Genomic DNA, 19,786 nt, shown 5'->3' with positions numbered 1-19,786 from the left:
TGCTCAATTCCTGCTTCTGCTCTCTTCTGTGTTAGATGTTTCATCCACTCCCACACAGCATCCAGCAGTGAGGACAGAGCTAGATCAGATCTCAGGCTCATTTGTCTGCTTTTCTAATTGGACCCTGCCTGGCTTTCAGTTCATTTCCATCCCTGGCTTTTGCATGTACTCTCTCTTGGCTGATGTTCCCCCTCTGCACCTTCCACTCCTGACTCCTTGACATGCTCATGCCATACCTCTGTGACCCTTGTGTGTGTCCTGTCCTCTGTGACCCTCTGGTCCTGTCCTGAGCCAGACTTGTCTGAATCTCTTTGCCTGTCCACAGTACTCACACCAGCGGCACTGGTTGGTGTCTGATTCAGTTGCTCTCCCTGCCTGGCTTGTAGCTGGAGTCAGCTGCTCAGGTGCATGGATTGGTCTCGTTGCATGGCAGAGCCTGCTGCTGCCCTAACTGCTGGTTTCTCTCTCCTCCCTTCTCTGCCTGTGCCCTCTGGTGGTGCTGGCACGAGCAGACCAAGCCTGGCGTCATTCAGCCGCTCTCCCGAGTGCGACCAAGCGCTGCCTCGCACAGCCCGGAGGACGGGGACAGCCCCAACCCCTTCCAGCAGCCTGAGCTGCGCCTCAGTACCCACAGCACTGTAAGTGGCCTGCAGTCGCTCCCAGCTAAGCTCTCTCTCTCTGCCCTGGGTCACCTTGGTGCCGCTTTCTCTGGTGGGTAAAGATCATGTGCCTTAGCCGGGGCTGGGCTCCTTCAGGCACCAGTTTGGATACCCTGGGTGTGGACACAAGTCATAGGTTGATAGAATGGTTTAGACTGGAAGGGACCTTGAAGACCATCCAGTTCCAACCCCCCTGCCATGGGCCAGGGACATCTTCCACTAGACCTGGTAGCTTAAGGCCTCATCCAACCTGGCCATCACCTTCTGCTTTTGTCCATGCAGCAAAAGCCACCTTCACCACCCTCCCCTGATGAGATCCCCATCAACGTCAAGCAAGCCTACAAGACCTTTGCAGCAGTGCCCTTGTCACAGCCTCTGCTTGGGACACAGGTAACTGGTGCTGGGGAGCTGTTGCACAGACAGTGGCACCACCACTGCAACTGAGAAGGGAGGGTGGGTGCAGGGAGGCTGCACAGTTCCTGTCCTCCAGAGGAGGCTGTCCTCAGGACACTGCACTTCTGTGACGTGGGCTCTGCTCCTTGCCACTCACAAATCACCTTCTGGTGTCCAAGTCACATGTGGCAGTGAAAATGTTAAGCAGGTTTGCTCACAAAAGTGAGCTTTGAGGTCTCAGACACATCTGTGCAGTTCACAGATTGCATTGGGTTGGAAGGGATCTCCCAAAGGCATCTTGTCCAGCCCCCTGCAGTCAGCAGGGACAGTTCCAGCTACATCAGGCTGTCCAGAGCCACATCCAGTCTGATCTTGAATGTCTCCAGGGATGGGGCCTCAACCACATCCCTGGGCAGCCTGGTCCAGTGTTGCACCACTCTCATTGTGAACAACTTCTTCCTAATGTACAACCTAAACCTACCCTGCTCCAGTTTCAAACCATCTAGTTGCAACCTCCCTAACATGGACAGGGAGACCTTCCACTAGACCTGGCCTCATCCAACCAGACTTGAACACCTCCAGGGAGAGGATATTCAACATTCTGTTGTGGGTTTTTTTCTCCTTCTGGGCAATACAGATTTTTTCTTTCCTGATGGTGTTTCTACTTCTTAGAAGTAAATGCTGATGGTTGCATCTTTGGTTTAAGGAAGGGCTCAGCCTCCTGGATCTCACACTGAGCCTCTGCTCCTGCTCTGCTCCTGCTCTGCACCTACTTCCCCATGCTCCTCAGTTTTTGCCCTTGTAAAAGATGTCCCCATCAGTCTGTTCAGCACTCAATTCAGTCAGTCCCTGTCAGTCAGGGTTACCAAGCCCAGTGCATCCTGGGGCTGCTTTGGGAACCAGCCTGCCAGCTGATGCCCAGCACTGCTGCCCTTCACATGGCCTTGGTGTCACTTGGCTGGAGGGCAGGAGTGCTGGGAGAAAACTTGCTTTTGAGAATGTGTCCCTTTCTCTGTGTTCCTAGGAGCTGCATGGCCAGGCCAGCACGGAGAGTCCCAGGGCTGCCCAGGAGGTGAGTTCCGGTGGCTGGAGCTGGCAGGAGGACAGGGACTTGCAGGCTCTCTTGGAGATGGGATCACAGCATGGTGGGGCTGGGGAGCAGGAGGAGGGTGTGGAGCAGGTCTGGGACAGGCAGGTTGGGGGGCAGGTGGGGCTGGTGGGGCAAGGCTGGCTCAGTCACTTGGACAGTGCCCTGTGGCTCTCACAGTCACTTGGACAGCGCCCTGTGGCTCTCACAGTCACTTGGACAGCGCCCTGTGGCTCTCACAGTCACTTGGACAGTGCCCTGTGGCTCTCACAGTCACTTGGACAGCGCCCTGTGGCTCTCACAGTCACTTGGACAGCGCCCTGTGGCTCTCACAGTCACTTGGACAGCGCCCTGTGGCTCTCACAGTCACTTGGACAGCGCCCTGTGGCTCTCACAGTCACTTGGACAGTGCCCTGTGGCTCTCACAGTCACTTGGACAGCGCCCTGTGGCTCTCACAGTCACTTGGACAGTGCCCTGTGGCTCTCACAGTCACTTGGACAGCGCCCTGTGGCTCTCACAGTCACTTGGACAGCGCCCTGTGGCTCTCACAGTCACTTGGACAGCGCCCTGTGGCTCTCACAGTCACTTGGACAGCGCCCTGTGGCTCTCACAGTCACTTGGACAGCGCCCTGTGGCTCTCACAGTCACTTGGACAGTGCCCTGTGGCTCTCACAGGTGGCCGCGCACAGCCCCAGCGGGCACAGCCCCGAGCAGAGGTCCTTCCGGGAGAGGCAGAAGTACTTTGAGATCGAGGTGAAGCAGCAGCAGGTGGATAAGCCTCCCAAGCGTGTCTCCTTGGTAGGAGAGGATGATCTGAAGAAGATGAAAGAGGAGGAAGGTATGTTGGGATCTGTGCCAGGAAATTGGTCCTGTGGAGTGAGCGCCTTCAGCATGGGAGGCACGAGAGCGCACTGAGCAGAAATCCAGCACTTCCCAGAGCCCTGGGTGCTACCTTCCAAGGCCTGGAAATGGCTGAAAGCAAGTGGCTGTGAAGGAATTTTGTGGATGCTCTGCTGTCATGGTGTGGACTGGGGGAAGTGCTTTGGTGTCAGGGTTTCCTGTAGCTGGTGAACTGCAGTAACTCAGCAGTGGGTGTGCAGATTCCTCTGGGGAAGTGGCAGAGGAGTCTGCACACAGCTTCCAGTTGGAGGATGAGGAGAATCACTGCATTATCATAGAGTGGTTTGGGTTGGAAGGGACCTCCAAAGGTCATCTAGTCCAATCCCCCTGCAGTCAGCAGGGGCATCCTCCACTAGATCAGGTTGCTCAGAGCCTTGTTGAGCCTGACCTTGACTATCTCCAGGCATGGGGCCTCAACTCCCTGGGCAGCCTGTTCCCATGTTCCACCACCCCCATGGTAAAGAACTTGGCCTTAACATCCAGCTTAAATCTCCTCTTATTTCAAACCATTGTCCCTCATCCTGTCACTGCAGGCCTTTGGAAACAGTCCCTCTGCAGCCTCCTTGTAGCCCCTGGCAGGCTGCTGTTAGGTCTCCCTGGAGCCTTCTCTTCTCCAAGCAGAACAACCCCAGCTCCCTCAGCCTGTCCTCCTAGCAGAGATGATCCAGCCCCTTGATCATCTTCATGGCTCTCCTCTGGACCCTCTCCATCAGGTCCATGTCCTTCCTGTGTTGAGGGCTGCAGAGCTGGACACAGTACTGCAGGTGAGGTCTCACCAGAGCAGAGCAAAGTGTCAGAATCATCTCTCTCAACCTGTTGGCCATGCTGCTTTTGATGCAGCCCAGGGGTGTGATTGACCTTCTGGGCTGCAAGTGCACACTGTTGCTCATCTCCAGCTTCTCATCCACCAGTGCCCCCAAGTCCTTTTCTGCAGGGCTGCTCTTGAATTGTTTCAGTTGGAAGAGACCTTTAAAATCATTAGATCCAACCTTCAGCCTAAGACCACCATGGCCATTAAATCGTGTTCTGAATGCCATGCCCACACTCAGCAGGGTGAACTGCTGGAGATCTGCTCTCTAGAGCACCCAGGAACAGAGGTTTAGTGACTAGAGGAGGGACTGAGGGAAGGCTGCAGATTTTGTTGGGTCTGAAGCATTAGCAGAGCAGAGTTGAAAGAAAAGATCCATGGAGAGGGTATGGACTTGAACAGCACAGACTTGCAGGGGGCTGGTGAGCCTGAGGAGCCTGCCTGGAGGCTGCATCCTGGCAGGGTTTTAGTGAGTGGTTTGTGGTGTAAGATGAGTCTCTCTTACTTTGGCAGCTCGAAAACTGCAGCAGAAACGTACCCTGCTGTTGGAGGAGGAGGCAGAAGAGGATGAGATGGTAAAGCAGGTGCCTGAGATGGGCATGCAGTCCAGTGTCATCATTGAAGGGGTGGAGTACAAGATTGAGAGGCTAAATGGAAGGGGCATCCAGGCTCCAGCAACTCGGTAAGACAAGACTGGTGGCTCAGTACCACCCACGTGTGCCAGAGCTGCTGTCCAGGAAGGAGGGCTGGGCAGTATTTCTTCTTAGCACAGAAATGGGGGGGTGGGGGGGGTGGGTGTCCAGCTTTCTGTTCAGAAGAGTAGCTCCTTCAGCTCTGCCTTGGGTGCCTAGAGATACTGATTTTTAGAGACAGGTAACTCAGCATAAGTCCTGGAGCTGAACCTAGATTTGGGCTTTTTAGGCTTTTGTTCCCTGCTTCTCCTGTACTTGCCCTGTAGGTTGCCTTCATGTTGTCCTGATTCTTGGGCATAGAACTAGGGAAGGATGAGAAGGCTTCTCATAAGAGTTCAACTGAAAAGGGGGTTGCACTAGAACAGGGTTGAAACTGTCCTTATCTGACTGACTCTTCCGAGTCTTACAGACATTCTTTTCACAGACACTTCCACTGTCAGTCTTACAGTGGCTGAAAACCCTTTTCCTGTCTGTTTTCAATCTCATTTCTCTCTGTTGTTGCTGTCTGGTCTCTGTTGAGGAGCTTCTCACATGAGGAATGCACTGAAACCTTCCTGTGCTGCCAGGGCAGCTCTGTGGAGGACAGCAGCCAAATGCAAACCAGCTTCTTGGTTTGACATGAAGGCCAGCTCATCCTCAGGGGTCTCATATTGAAACATAGGAGCTTAGAGAACAGCAATCCTGGCTCCATCAGATGGCTTCCAGTTGCTTACTGTTTGTGCCTGAACAAAGGCAAGGCAGTGGAACAGACTCAGTTTTTGTTTCTTTTTGTCACACCAGAACCAAAACTGAAATGGAATCAAAATAAACTTGAGCAGTAAAAAGAATTGCTCAGAGTCACAAGGAACTTCCTGCCTGGGCCACAGTACCTGTGGCAAACAGGCTGGTGTGACCTCCCTCCATTGCTGACTAAACCGAGTGGTGTCTGCAGGGGCACAGCTTCAGCGTGAGCTGTGACTGCAGCAGGGCTGATCTGCAGGCTGCAGGGGTTTGGTTAAGGGCATAAAGCCCCAGTAGGGCAGGCATTGTGCTCAGAGTGGCCACACTGAGAATCTCTGCTCTGAGAGCACTCAGGATTTGCCCCTGGCCCAGGCATGCCTTCACCTGCAGCACAGGAGGGTCCTCCTGTGCCAACATCTGACATCAGCAAAGGAAGAGTCTGGGAGCAGCTAGGCAGCCCCTCAGGTGGTGGCAGCTGGAAGGAGCCAGGCTTGAACTGTGCAGAACTTATCAGCAGATGTGGTGCTGTGTGTTTGGAGAGTGTGTCTGTGTGTCTGTCTGTCTGTCTGTGTGTGTGAGAGTGTGTGTGTGTGTGTGTGTGTGTGAGTCAGTGTATGGTTGACCTCCAGATGCAGAAGGTGAGCTCTGATGCTGGAGAGTGTGAACAATTATGAATCAGCAAGGAAGTGCTGGCAGCAGTGGAGAAGGAGCTGTCAGGGTTGTGTCTTCAGAAGGAAGTAGTTGATGCTTTCTGGGGCTTGGATCTGCTCTCAGCCTTTTGTTGGTGTGTCAGCCTGTGATCCTGTGGGCTAACCTGCTTGTTTTGCTCTAGGCCCTCTGAGGTCAATGAGAACAACAGCTCACAGAGGAATTCACTGGAAGAAGGCCTCAAGCCTGAACAAAGAACCAACTCTGTGTCTGGGTAAGTGGATCAGCAATGCCCTTGGCCTAGGAGCTGCCTGATGATGGAGGAGATGGCTCCTTCTCTTCAGCAGACTTAGGGTGTAAAAGGAAGGAGTTTGTGGGGCAGGGGAAAATGATCTGCACCAACCTGGTTTCACCTCCCATGTCCTTGGATGTGGACTGTTTGGATGCCCAAACAGGTCATCACCTTTTCTCTTGGAAAAGAAGCCTGGAGAAGAGGAGGCTCTGGGGAGACCTTAGAGCAGCCTTCCAGTACCTGAAGGGGCCTGCAAGAAGGATGGAGAGAGACTGTTTGCAAAGGCCTGCAGGGACAGGATGAGGGGCAGTGGCTTCAAACTAGAGAAGGGCAGTTTTAGATTGGATATCAGGAAGAAGTTCTTTACTGTGTGGGTGGTGAAACATGGGAACAGGTTGCCCAGGGAGGTGGTTGAAGCCCTTTCCCTGGGAATATTCCAGGTGAGGCTGGACGAGGCCCTGGACAGCCTGGTCGAGTTGGGGATGTCCCTGCTGACTGCGGGGGGGGTCGGACCGGATGACCTTTGGAGGTCCCTTCCAACCCAGACCATTCTATGATTCTGTCAGTGTTGTGGTGGCCCAGGCCAGGCAACCTGTTGCTGCTTCTCTCTGTGGCCAGGCTGAGTCCGCTGTACGGAGCGGGGGAGGCGGCGGCGCCGGTGCGGACAGCCAAGGCGGAGCGGCGGCAGCAGGAGCGGCTGCGGATGCAGAGCCCCGAGCTGCTGAGCGGGCAGGAGAAGGAGCTGTCGCCGGCAGAGCGCCGGGCCCTGGAGGCTGAGAAGCGAGCCATGTGGAGGGCAGCACGGTGAGGCCCGGCAACCTCCACTGCTCTCTAGGCTGGCTCCTGAAAAGGGACCTGCTGCAGGGCTGTGGGGTGGTTCCATGCTGTGAAAGGCAGGGAATAAGGAAGCCCTCCTGAGCTGGGTGCCAGGGCAGGTGGCAGCCTGTCTGTTCAAACAGGGCAAGGCATCTGGCACCTGACTGAGCTCATCTGCTTCTGACAGCCACAGGGGTGAGGTGTCTCTTAGTTTGCACAGCCATGAGGACAGTGGAGTTCTGTGTTGAATTTATGGTTCTCACCTTTAGGTGATGGTGAATGCATTGCCTTCCCCTTAGCACACAGCCTTCCACCTCCTCTCTTACACATGCAGAGCAGATCTCTTGGAGCTGCCAGGTGATGTGCTCAGAATGGAAAATGGAAAGAGCATCTCACCATCTCACCTATCCAGTGCTGCCAGGCTGGAAAGCTTGCTGAAGCCAAGGAATGGGCAAGGCGAGGGCACTCTTACCCACACAGCCATGGAGCAGTGATTCAGCATTGCTTTGGGAGGGGGAGAATCTCCCAGCTCAGAACTCAAGACTTAAAGCTGGCCCAGGCGTTTGCTGTGCCATGGAGGTCCTGCAGAATTCAGTCAGGCTGCTCCCACCACTGATGGTGGTTTCCTTCCCACAACGTTCCTGTGGGAGGCATTCAAAGGACATCCTCAGACAGTCTCTTTTGGGGGCTGAATGAGAGCTTTTAGAAGAGCAGAGCTGCTACTGCCCCATCCTTGCCAGCCTGCTAGGTAAGACCCTGTAGGGATGACCATGAGCTGGCAGTCCCAGTGGGTTTGTTTAGGCTTGGGGAGGCTCTGGGGATGAAGAACCACAGACTGGAATCCTCAGGGAGAGCTGACTAATTCTGTAGGGCTTTGAGGATACAAAGCTTCCTGTGGTTACCTGCTCACACAACATCTCCTTGTGGTTTATTCAGAGCTGGACTCATGTTCCTAGCACCAGGGCTTCTGCCCTTTGGGAATAACTTGCTTGGCATTCTGCTCTTTGCCTTGGATAAGTTCTTTGCCTGCTCTGTCTCAGCTGCAGATGAGCACTGCCCTGTCATGTTAGGAAGCTGAGCAGGCCACTGGAAGGCCTGTTTGTGTTATGGAACCTTGATTTGGAAGAGAATGAATTCTGTCATCCTCTGGCAGGTTTGTTAGGCCCTTGAAGCTGGCCCTGCTTTGAGCAGCTTTGGATCAGATGACCTCCAGGGGTCCCTTCCAACCTGAGTTACTCTGAGTCTATACTTGGTAATCTCTCCTTCCCTGCTCATGCCTGTCTGCTGGGACAGAGGCGAGCCAGGATGCCACAGGGTGCTGTGACAGGATTGTTTCCACCCTGTGCTGTTGTTCCATGCCCCCACTGTGGTGGGATTCCATCTGCTGCTGATTTACCACACATTCTGCTGTCTGGCATCTCACACCTGTTCTGCTTGATGCTGTTCCCATGGTTTCTGTGCACAACTTCTCAGTGGCATCACGTGCAGATGGAAGCTCTGTGGTTTTGTGCTCAGCCAGGAGCAAACCTTTGCAGAAATAGCAGCAGAGGAGGGTTTGTAGACAGCTGGCAGGAGAGACACAGTGTCACAGGGCTGAGCTGCAGGGGTGTGTGAGAATAGAATAGAATAGAATAGACCAGACCAGACCAGACCAGACCAGGTTGGAAGAGACCTTCAAGATTGTCGTGTCCAACCTATCATCCAACACCACCTAATCAACTAACCCATGTAACCAAGCACCCTGTCAAGTCTCCTCCTGAACACCTAAGATGGCCAGGTCCAAATTCTTGCTCTGGCAGGTGCTGCCTGATGATGTTTGGCATACCAGGAGGTCCCTGTGTGCTGCAGCAGGACAGAGAGAGGCCTGCCAGCACTGCTCTGCCTCCTAGAGAGGCTCATAGCCTTGAATGCCTCACAAACACTGCCAGGGTGATGCCACAGGAGCATCACCGTGTCATCAGGGGCAGTCTTGCACAGAGCTGCTGCTCAGCCTTTGCCCCTTAAACATCCCCAGAAGCTCCACTGTTGTATCTGATCCAACAAAACAGAAGCTGTCTGTCAGGCTTCTGCAGATCAGCCTGGCTGTGCTGGAGGGGCAGCAGAGCCTGGGCTCTCGCCCCTTCCCTCCTGCCTCCATGAAGGTTTCCTCACACTGCACGGCAAGCATTGTGAGGGGGGTGCCAGCTCTGGCTCCTCCAAAGCCTAACAGTTAACACATCCAGGAAGTGCTGTAAGAAAAGCTTTAGGATGGGTGTAGGAAGGAGAAGCACAGCCAAAGCCGTTGCAAGGACCTTGCTGGTGTCACAGAGCACCAGGTGCCTCAGGATCTCTTCTTCCATCAACTTGCTGCTGTTGCCAGCTGGTGTACATCTGCCCATGCCTTTGGGTTAGCCAGGGTTTTGTTGCACTCCACATTACACTGTGGAAGGGTCAGGGAATGTTGAGTGCAGAGGTTTTGTCCACCATGGGTAGGTGTTTGATCCCTGCATTCCAAATCCTCAGTCTCCTCTCGGCATGTTCTGTTCTTGGAAGATGAAGTAGTGAAGGAAGCCTTCTAGAGGATGACAAGAAGCTGCTTGCAGCTGCCTTGCTTTCCACTTATCAGATCCTGTGTTACTGGGTTTGAGTTCTGCAGACCAGGTCCTCAGCTCTGCTGCTGCTGCTAACGAGGTGTAGTTCTTGGAGAAGCCCCTGGCTGCCCCCTTGGACAGGGTTAAAGCCTTGCTTATTTCAGTACTGGCAGGAATCAGTCACCACAATGGGATCCTTTTGGTAACACACAGGGACTGCTCCCTGCTACCACAGACCTCTTCTTAGGTTGCCACTTCTCTAGCAGCCAGAGCAGGCACAGTGAGGTGATGGCAGCCAGGGCTCAGACCTTCTTTCAGAGGCCCCCAGTCAGCACTGTGTGCTGGGGGGAGGGCTGTGTGGCCCTGCAGAACCCACACTAAGCTGTATGTTCTGTGAGTGCATGCCACTGGGTCTGTTGCTTTCTTTCTAAACTTCTACCTTCTGCTTCTTTCCAGTTCTCTGGTCTGTGTGCTGTCACTCGTGACCCCATCAGTTTGCACCTTCTTGGGCTTTCCTTTTTCTCCCTGTGTCATCAGTGCTCTGCCAGGATGTGTGGTGTGCCCCCTTTGCTCCCCCTCCCAGCGTGCACCCCTGTGCTCTCTTGGGACAAACACACTGGGACCTGTACTCCAAAGGTGTCCTGGGCACAGCCAGCCCTGGCACTGGTGCTGTAGAGAGGGTGTGATTCAGAAGGTACAGGCACATATCGAGGGGCAGGCACCCAGACAGTGCTGGATGCCCCTCAGCACCTCTCCCACCATGCACCCACCTCAGCTGCAGGTCTGCCAGGGCCTGCAGCACACAGACCTTCTGTAGTGTCCTTGGCCATTTGGCTTGCCCTTTTGGTGGCCAGACAGATGCACACAGAGGTACAGCAAGGGACCCATGAGTGGACACACACTCATGCCCTGCGCTCCCTCAGGCTGCCCCACGCACACCTGCCCAGGGAGTCACCTCCTGGGCTGTGTCTTTGGCCTGCTGAGTGTCTCCACTGGATGCTGAGGGTCTGAAGGCTCTTTGGAGGTTCCTGCTTCTGCAGCAGAGTTGGTGTGGGACAGGATGAGAGAGAGGAGCCCATTCTAACCAAGGCTGCCCCTAGATCAGACCCTTGTTTCTTCTTGCCAGGGTATGTTCCTGTATCTGTTTCTTTCTTTCCCTGTGCTTGTCTGCTGCGATGTTCATCACCATCATCTCCTCTCCCTCCTCCTCCTTTTCCTTCTCCTCTCCCTCCTCCTCCTTTTCCTTCTCCTCTCCCTCCTCCTCCTTTTCCTTCTTCTCTCCCTCCTCCTCCTTTTCCTTCTTCTCTCCCTCCTCCTCCTTTTCCTTCTCCTCTTCCTCCTCCTCCTGTTCCTTCTCCTCTCCCTCCTCCTTCTTTTCCTTCTCCTCTCCCTCCTCCTCCTGTTCCTTCTCCTTTTCCTCCTCCTCCTCCTCAGATCCTCAGCTCTTGAAGACAGTATTAAACAGTACGAGCAGGATCTGGCCAGGAAGCTGTACCAGTCCCGGCAGTGGGCACCTGCTCCTGGGGCCAGGCCAGCTCAGATGTCTAGTCCAAGGCAGAGTCACGGCTCAGGAAGCCAATCCAGGTGTGCACACTCCCCCCCAACCCCACCAGCTGCATGTTCCACAGCCCCAGCTGTGTCCTTCCCTCCTCCTGCAGAGCTCCAGCTGTGGCTGGCCTGCCAGGGGCAGGGAGGGGGTGGCAGTGGTGGCTGGCATTCAGTTACCTGAGATCCCACTGGCCATGGTGGTTGTCTCAGTGAGAATGGTGAGGATGCTGGGTCTGTTTGACTGGGAGAAGGGAGCAGACATTTCTGAGTGCCTAGCCCACATTTTCTTGGCTATGTCATGATCTCTTGATGCCCAAAAAGGGCTTAAGATGCAACACACTGAGAGCACAGAGGAGAGTCAAGCCCCGAGAACTGACCTGACCCATCTGAGCCCCTGCGGTTCCCCTCCCAGCCTGGGCTGCTCCCAGCATGTGTGGCACCTCTGGAACGCCCTGCAGCCCCTCAGTGTGTTGGTGCTCAGCTCCAGGCTCTGTCTGTCCAGCACGTGTGCTGTCCTGTGTGTGGGGGACAGCAAGCCCAGCTGCTCTCCCCTGCTTTCAGTCTGTCTGTCCCTCAGCACCAAGGGTGCTCAACCCTGGCGCTGTGCCCAGCCTGCTGGCGCTGCTCTGGCTGCTGGGCACAGGAGGTGGCTTTGTCCCTCACTGAGAGGCAAGGTCTGATGTCTTTCTCCTCCCTTTCTGAGGCAGGATGAAATCACTTGAACAGGATGCTCTTAAAGCCCAAATGGTTATTGCCAAGTCCAAGGAGGGGAAGAAGCGCAGCACCCTGGAGCAGCTGGCAGAGTCACCCTCACCTGTTCCTACCCCGTCACCAACACCTCTGGAAGGTAGTGTGCAGCTCTCTGAGGAAGAGAGTTCATCTGCTCTAGCTAAACCTGCTGCAAAGCAGAGCTGCTGAAAGCACCTTCCTCCTTCAGCCTCATCTAGAAGGTCCTTTGGGACCTCTGACATCTGTCAGCACGGGCATGGGCCTGGTCTGTGGAAGGCTGAGAGCCCTGGGGCTGTTGAGCCCAGAGCAACCTGAGAGGGGATCTGATCAATGCTCAGCAATAGCTAAATGGTGGGGGGCAAGAGGCTGGGGCCAGACTCTTCCCAGTGGTGCCCAGTGACAGGACAAGGGCCAAAGGGCACAAAGTGGAACCCAGGAGCTTCCATCTGAACATGAGTAGAAACTTCTTTGCTGTGAGGATGCTGGAGCCCTGAGCAGGCTGCCCAGAGAGAGTGTGGGATCTCCTTCTCTAGAGAGCTTCCAAACCCACATGGACATGGGATCCTGGGCAGCCTGGTGTGGGTGATCCTGCTTTAGTAAGGGGGTTGGATTAGATGATCTCCAGAGGAGATCCTCTGGGAGGGAGAATGTGAGAGAACATCTGAGGGATGGTTCCAGGGATCCAGAGCAGAAATAGAACCAGCATCACGGCTCTAGAAGAACAGGAGAGGCACTGTCCTGAGAGGGCAGTACCCTTCTGAGCACAGTCTTCTGTCACTGGAAGGAGGGTCCAGGGGGTGTTGCATGGTCACTAATGGTGCTCTTTTGTTATCTATTGCAGACTGCAGTCCCAGAAGCATCACTTCTCCAGGAAGGCTGGTAAGGCATGACCCCTGCTTGCTTTTGTCATCTCCTGTAACCCTGGGCTCTCTGGGGTGTGGGCTGTGCATCTGGGCAGTGGGATCCCCAGGTCTGGCTGGGTGGCACAGTGGATGGAGCTCTGCCACAGCCACTACTAGAGGCACCCCTATCTTCTGCCACTGCAACACAGCCTCTGCTTTCTGTTTTCCTGTTTTGTTGTTTCATCCTTTCCTTGGCCCTTCACCTCCATGTTCAGAAAGCCTTGTGTGCCACAGGCTTTAGCCCTTTGTCTCCTCAACAGCATCAAGCTGGGATTTTAGCTGAAATCAGCTTTCTCCTTTTCCTGAGCACTGTCTAAAAACAAGAGGACATTGTTAGCAGTGAGACAAAGGCAAGAGTGGGAGCAGCTGCACAAGTGGGGTCCTGGTTTGGCCCAGAGTCACACAATGCAGCCAGCTCTGCACTGAACTCCTGACCGTGCTGCAGCCATCAGGGGTCTTGCCACCAATTTTCCCAAGCAAAGCAGGTTTCCTGCCTGACTTGATGTGCATGTGCCTGTTAGTGCAGCCCATCATGTGTTCTCTGCAGCTTGAAAGCCCTGGCCTGCCACCAGAAGAGCTTAGTCCAGAGGCCCAGAGGTGCCTTGTTTTCAGGCTGTCTTGGCTCTGAGGATGGTACTTTCCCTCTGCTTTGTCTCTGCACAGACTGCTCAGCTTGCTGCTGGCTCTCCATCCATTTCTCTCCCCTTACTCTCTCTTCTCTCTTTCTTCTCTTTTGCTGTCCCTTCTAGTCCCTGTCTGAAAAGAAGTTTGACTACCGGGAATTTGCTGCTATTCCTTCCTCCAAACCTGTTTACGAAATCCAGGTACAACCTGCATGCTGCACCTCTGCTGGGGCTTGGTGTGCTGGAGGAGCCTGCACCAGCAAGTCATGGCCTTCAGAGCAGGGGCTGAATGATTTAAGGAAGTCATAGATTCATAGGATGGCTTAGGTTGGAAAGGACCTCGAAGATAAATCTAGTTTCAACCCCCCTGCCATGGGCAGGGACACCTTCCACTAGACCAGGTTGCTCGAGGCCTCATCCAGTGCTGAGCTCAGTGTAAGTGCTGTGGATGGGCCTAGAAGGAGCAGTGGAAGTAACTAGTGCAGCCACTTGTGGAGGAGCAGAATTCCTCAGCAGAACACTTTGAGCTCTCTCTTCTTGAGGCACTTAGAGCTGAAAGGTGAGGAGGGCTTGGGACATTTATGCCTGCCCCCAGAGTAGTGCTGGTTTTCAAGCCACCTCAAGTTCAGGACCATGAGCAAAGTTTTTCCCATGGTGTTGTCAAGTCTGGTTTGAGGAGCTCCAGACAGCTCTGGGTGTTGGAATGGCCTTCATTTTGTGAGTGGTTTAAAATCAGCAGGGGCTGCTGGAGTTTGGTTGCTATCAGTTAGCTGTCTCTGCTGTCTCTTGGGCTGTAACTGCTTCCTACCCTCCTCACTTCTCTATACACACCTGAATGTAATGGAGGTTGGTTTTGTGTAGGGACCTAGGCCTGCAGACTGTGCAAAGGCAGAGCTGGGATCCAGGATTCTCAGGGAAATGTAGCTTCTGTCTTTGGCCTCCTCCCACATTTCTGCTCATTTGCTCCAGTCTTTGTGCTTTCTGCCTTTTGTGTTCCTGTCTTCTCCTCCATTCACACAAAGCCAGAGGAGAGCTCTGATGGGCAGTCACTCCTCATCCTGCAGATCAGGCCATGGGCTGCTTGGCTTCAGCACAGAGGGTTAATGCTGTGACCACTGAGGGTCCTGTCCCAGCTTCTGTATCAGCAGCACCTTCAGGGGCCAAGGGTTCTGTGGTGTGCTGGAGGTGGGGGATTACCTGGCACCAGTGTTACAGATGTGGGCCTCATGTCTTCTGTTCTCTTCCAGTCTCCTGATGCAGCTGATGACCTCAGATATGTAGATGACAGAAATAACTCAGGTAAGCCCATGGCTAAAGGAATCCTCTTTGTACTGCTTGAGTCCCACCATGGTTCTAGAGGGTTCCCTTCTTGTGGGGTCAACAACCCTGAGGACTTGAACTTCTTGCTGCTTGAAGCAATGTCCTCTTTTGTCCATTCTAGACTGAAACCTCCAACTCTCCACGTTCAGATTTGGGTAGGATGCTTGCATTGTGCTTTGGTGGTGACTAATCTGCTGACAGTCTGTAACAAGCATGCCTGGTTCTTTTCTGGGTTTGTCTTCGGGAGTAACAAGGGGTAGCAGAAGTTGGGTGGGAAGTTTTGGCCTCTGTCACCAGCCATAGGTGGGTAACATCCACTGTTCAGGGGCTGCTTTGTGCCCCTTTTGCTAGAGCAAAACCTCCTGCTGTCTGCTGCAGCAGCAAAGTTCATTCTGGTTTAAGTCTGGAGAGCATTTGGGTGCTTGAGGACCCAGGTGACTCCAAGTCTGCACTCCTGGACCTGTGTGTGTGGTCACCTAAAGAGCTCAAGCTCTGACTGCTGTCTCCTTCAGGCTGTCCCAGCTGTGCTCTTTCTGTCCCCAGCTCTAAACTTGCTGAGTCAGCACCAGGTTCTGGCTGGTCCAATATTGGGTCTGATGCAAGCCACTGGGGATGCCAAGAAAAGAGCAGAGAAGAAGAAGACCACAAAGTAATTCATTCCAGAACAGTGCCCCAGGCTATAGCAGTCTGTGGTTGAGCACCTCCTAAGCCAGAGGACTTAGAGTCATTTCTCTCTTTCTTGAGCCTGTAGTAGTAAGTTGTACCCTCCACATCATTGCCCACTCAATGCTGTGAAGTCCTAATTCTGCAGCTGAGTTTCATTTGACTGCCCTGGTCCACAGCTTGGTACCATCAGCAGTTTCTCTCTGATAAATTCAGCAGTTCTGTGCCTTCCTGCTGGTTACCAAATCCTGATCCTAGCTGCTCTGTGTGTGATAACAGGCAGCATCTCCCTGCCCTTCTGTGTCTGTACCACTTACTTACTCACTAAAGGGTCTCTTGTCCGTGGGCAGCTCCTTTTCATTGAGAGCTTTCCTGAGGAACAATCAAACAAGTTCAGGATGCTGTGTTGAGATCAATTAACTTGCATGTTTGATAGCTCCTCTGGCAGATATGGGTCTAAGAGAGTCTAGAAGGATTGACTTCCCTCCAGGGCACACTGATTTTTCTCCCCCAACCCCTCTCTCATCTGTATGTCTGCATGTGCCCCTGCTTGTTTGGGAGTCACTCAGCTGCTTACCTGTCCCAGTGTCCCTTCCAGGCATCACCTACATTCATTTGGGTCTGAGGCCTTTTCAAACAGCAGTTGAGGAATGGTTCAGGAAGGATTCTAGGGTCCTAGCAGCTGCTCACACTTGGGTGCTGTAGCAGCAGGGACATTCCCTCAGGACATCACATCTTGGAGTCTGGCTCTAGAGCCAGGGTGAGCCACCAGGTACGGCTTGGTAGGCCGTGTACCTTTATTAGAATAAACCTTTATTAGAATAAACCAAACCAGGTTGGAAGAGACCTTCAAGATCATCGTGTCCAACCCATCAACCAATCCAACCCACCCAAACAGCTAACCCATGGCACCAAGCACCCCATCAAGTCTCCCCCTGAACACCTTCAATGACGGCGACTCCACCACCTCCCCGGGCAACCCATTCCAATGGGCAATCACTCTCTCTGTATAGAACTTCTTCCTAACATCCAACCTGAACCTCCCCTGGTGCAGCCTGAGACTGTGTTCTCTTGTTCTGGTACTGGCTGCCTGGGAGAAGAGACCATCATCAGCCTGTCACATCACCTCTGACACATCTTCACAGGGTTCTGTGGTTGAGGTTCTCTCCTATGTTCAGAGACTTCAGAAAGGCTTCCCAGGAGCCAGGTCCCACTGGAAGGGAAGAATCTCCATCTGTGAGGGGTTTTTTGCTTTTTGCACCAGCATCTCACAGTGCTTGCTCAAGCCAGATGGGCAAAGGGCAGATGTCCCAGGTCTGTGTCAAAGCACAACAGATGAGCTCTACCAGCTCCTCTCAGGAGGGTAAGGAGCCATGGTAACAGCAGTCCTTGAGATGCAGAACACACCCTGGAAGGCCTGAGACCAAGTTCACTGAGAGCCTGCCCTGCCAGAGGATCTTCCCTGGTGAGCTCCTTTGGTGAGGGCCCCACATCACAGTCTGAATTCACAGAAAGGTCTTAGCATGGAGCAGGGCCAGGACCCTCACCAGCTGCCCCAGGGCTGTGCTTTGTGGTCACACCAGTCCAGGCTTCTGTGTTGGAACAGGTGAAGTGCTTGGAGCCCCCTAGTCCTTGCAGCACACTTGCTTTAGGAGCAGGCATCTTACACATGACAGTGGTCACGACACAGCCACAGGCCACCAGCAGGTTCTGGGCAGGGCTCACTGGAACTCGCCCAGACAGCGGTGCTGCCCCTGGCCCGGCCTGGCTGTCCCCTCGGTCGGTGCCAGCGCTGCCAGCTGGATCCTCAGCCTGGCACCTCCCTCTTAACCCTGTGCTTTTCTTGTCTGCACAGCTCCCCAGGAGCAGGATGGGCAGCCAGAGGAAGAGGACATGCTACTAACACGGGATCCACCAACACCTACTTCATCAGCACTTGAAGAAATGGCCCTGTACAGCAGCAAACGCAAGCTCCGACACGGCCGCCGCAGTTTGGAGGCTGCTGTCCCCACGTAGAAGGTCTGCTGCAGCTGGGCGATGGCGTGGCCCAGCACAGGGCTGCCGAGCTCCTGTGCTCCAGGGACAGCACTGGACTGCCCACACTGCTGCCTCCTGGGCTCTGCATGGGACCTGAGCACCCCAGTGAGCATTGTGGTCAACTGACTTCCTTTAAGGCTGTGAACCGCCCTCTTTTCTCTGCCAGCGGTGCACTGGGGCAGGTGCTGGAGGAGACGGGACAACACCAGACTTATTGATGGCAAACTGAGAGGAGGTGTGGGCAGGACAGTGGGCAGCTCATTAGCCTGTAAATATTGTGTGTGGGGAAGGGTAGGACAGGGAGAACGTGTGAGTGTGAGAGTGTGCTGGGCTCCAGCTGTTATTTCCTCAGCTTGAATTTGTTGGTGGTGATTACGGGAGCTTCTGCTCTGGTATGAATCAGAAGGAAGGCCCCAGCCTGCCTTGGCTCCTGTTTGATTTCCAGGTTTTTGCCAAAAAGCTTCTCCTTCCACCTCCCACCCCGTCACCTCACTGTCTTTTGGGAGCTTGTGGAGAGAGCTTGGAGGCAAAAGCAAAAGCAAACACAGGACAAAAGGAGTTTCAGCAAAGTGCCTCCCTCTGACACCGACACCTGTGTGCTCAAAGACACCTGACCAAGCAGGAGCCTGTGCCAGCTCTGTGCCACCTGCCTCTGTGAGCGCAGCGAGCTCCCGGCGGGGGGCGCCGCTCCTGCCGCAGCTTTGTGCCGTCCCGGGAGCCGGTGACCGCGGGGCTCTGCTGGAGCGCTCCAGGGCACGCTCTGCTGGGTGTCAGAGGCCAGGTCGCTGCTTCTGTCGGCAGCAGGCTGGGGAGTGAGCTGGGGCAGGAGGGAGCCGAGCAGCTGTAGCAGGGGTAGCTGTGTGCATGCAGGACGGCGCTAGAGAGCAGAGTAGCTGGGGTAGGTACGGTGCAGAGTAGGAGGGGGACACAGCAGATACCATAGCAGGTAGGAAGGGTAGGAAGTGGCATTGCTGGGGTCAGGTTAGGAGTAAAGGGGTCTTGCAGGCGGGAGGGTCCTGTGGAGAGCCTGCTGCGTTTCCTGCCAGCGGTGAAGTGAAGTGGACGGCGGGTGCCCAGCGCAGGGCTCTGGCAGAGGACCTGCCAGGCAGGGAGTATGGTGAAGCAGGCTGGGCCTAACCTATGCCTTGCAATAACTTCACAATTCTACTCTTTGCCAACTCGTTGGCTTCAGGCCCCTCTCCAGTCAGGAAGGGAAAATGCAAGAGGGAAAAAGGAGAAACTGAAAAAGGAGCAGGGAAGTGACTCCTGCTTTCCGTGAGAGGAGCAAGGGCTGTGAACAGATTCAAGTGAGCTCTGCAGGTGTGGAGGAGACAGATGCTGCCTATAGCTCTGACATCAGCCCCTGCTGCCCACTACTGAAGTTCAAACATGGGGGGGTTTAAAATGCTTCCGACAGGGAGCAAGGCACTGGAGCTCAGCAGGGCTCTGATCTGTCTGCCCTGATGCATTGGTGCTCTCTGCTGAACCCCCCTAGCAGTAAGACCAGAGCTGGACCTTAAGCCTTGCAGCGACTCAGCGTGGCTCTGGAGCGACAGGCACTTCTGCTTGTACATTTGCTGAGCGGGAGAACTGGATGCAGTTTCCTTTAGCTGAGGACCTCCCTTCATGCCAAAATCCAGTGGATCCTTTTGACTGACTTGGTATGGTTTAATTTTACAGAGCTTTGAAGGGGGGGGGGGGGGGAAACTCTGACTCAAATCTCAAACCGCAGCTGCGGCTGCTTCCATCATCAGCAATTTGAGCTTTTCCTTTTTAAAACCTAATTTTAGCATTTGCTTTTTAACAGCAGCAATTTTGGAAACAATCCTGGATTGGTTTTGGTGACTAACTTGTGATTCTTCTTCTTCTGTTCTTTTTTTTTCCCCCCTGGTTTTCTTTCCCTTTGCGGTACCTGGTGCCAGGCTCTGGGTTCTCTCCCATCCTCTCCCGAGAGACTCTGAGGGAAAATTAGCGCATCAAGACTGTAACTAGTGAAATTTGTACAACCAAAGAAATCTATTTTGTGGTTCAAGGATAATAAAAGTTTACTTTACATTTTAGAGCCTTCAGTTGGCGTGGTTTGCCCGGCGTGGGGGTCTGCACTTTCTGTGTCGGGGCCTCGGCGTGCTGCTCGGCCGTCAGCCCACAAACAGGCTGCTGCAGAAATCAGTGAGCACCTGGCCCAGGTTGAGGCAGATCCTCTCTTGCCTTCCCCAGGGGCAGAAAAAGGATGAGACTCACACAAAGGGATTGCAGAAGTGATGGAAAGTTTAAATGGAAAAGCAGTGAGTGCTTTACAGAGAACCACAAGGGCAGTGACAAAACGGTCCCAGAGCATACCCAGAAGCCTCCCAGCATTTCCCTTCTCCCTTCCTGAG

At 54.1% G+C, this 19,786-nt stretch overlaps 1 protein-coding gene across 19 annotated transcripts in view; it reads left to right on the top strand.

Annotated features, from left to right (window-relative positions):
* The window catches only part of SCRIB (scribble planar cell polarity protein), a 91,000-nt gene extending 71,532 nt beyond the window's left edge, over nucleotides 1-19,468 (top strand). For 11 of the 19 annotated variants that reach the window (XM_068161052.1, XM_068161054.1, XM_068161050.1 and 8 more), the window contains 13 exons: nucleotides 513-638; nucleotides 942-1,049; nucleotides 2,077-2,124; nucleotides 2,816-2,978; nucleotides 4,362-4,530; nucleotides 6,093-6,182; nucleotides 6,819-7,004; nucleotides 11,021-11,170; nucleotides 11,842-11,981; nucleotides 12,705-12,742; nucleotides 13,515-13,589; nucleotides 14,636-14,687; nucleotides 17,227-19,468. In XM_068161052.1, coding sequence (XP_068017153.1) covers nucleotides 513-638; nucleotides 942-1,049; nucleotides 2,077-2,124; nucleotides 2,816-2,978; nucleotides 4,362-4,530; nucleotides 6,093-6,182; nucleotides 6,819-7,004; nucleotides 11,021-11,170; nucleotides 11,842-11,981; nucleotides 12,705-12,742; nucleotides 13,515-13,589; nucleotides 14,636-14,687; nucleotides 17,227-17,387 — 1,506 coding nt within the window. In that variant the 3' untranslated portion in view covers nucleotides 17,388-19,468. Of the gene's footprint in view, nucleotides 1-512; nucleotides 639-941; nucleotides 1,050-2,076; nucleotides 2,125-2,815; nucleotides 2,979-4,361; nucleotides 4,531-6,092; nucleotides 6,183-6,818; nucleotides 7,005-11,020; nucleotides 11,171-11,841; nucleotides 11,982-12,704; nucleotides 12,743-13,514; nucleotides 13,590-14,635; nucleotides 14,688-14,829; nucleotides 14,864-17,226 lie in introns of all 19 variants that reach the window. The other 8 variants (XM_068161055.1, XM_068161058.1, XM_068161065.1 and 5 more) reach the window with 5 other exon arrangements.
* The last annotated feature ends 318 nt before the right edge of the window (nucleotides 19,469-19,786 follow it).

This window comes from Melanerpes formicivorus, unplaced genomic scaffold (genome assembly GCF_026170545.1).
Source record: "Melanerpes formicivorus ecotype bairdi unplaced genomic scaffold, bMelFor1.0.p_v2 SCAF_56, whole genome shotgun sequence".
In the NCBI taxonomy this organism is placed as follows: domain Eukaryota; kingdom Metazoa; phylum Chordata; class Aves; order Piciformes; family Picidae; genus Melanerpes; species Melanerpes formicivorus.
Note: the sequence above shows the minus strand (reverse complement) of the source record. Positions and strands in the feature narration are given on the sequence as shown.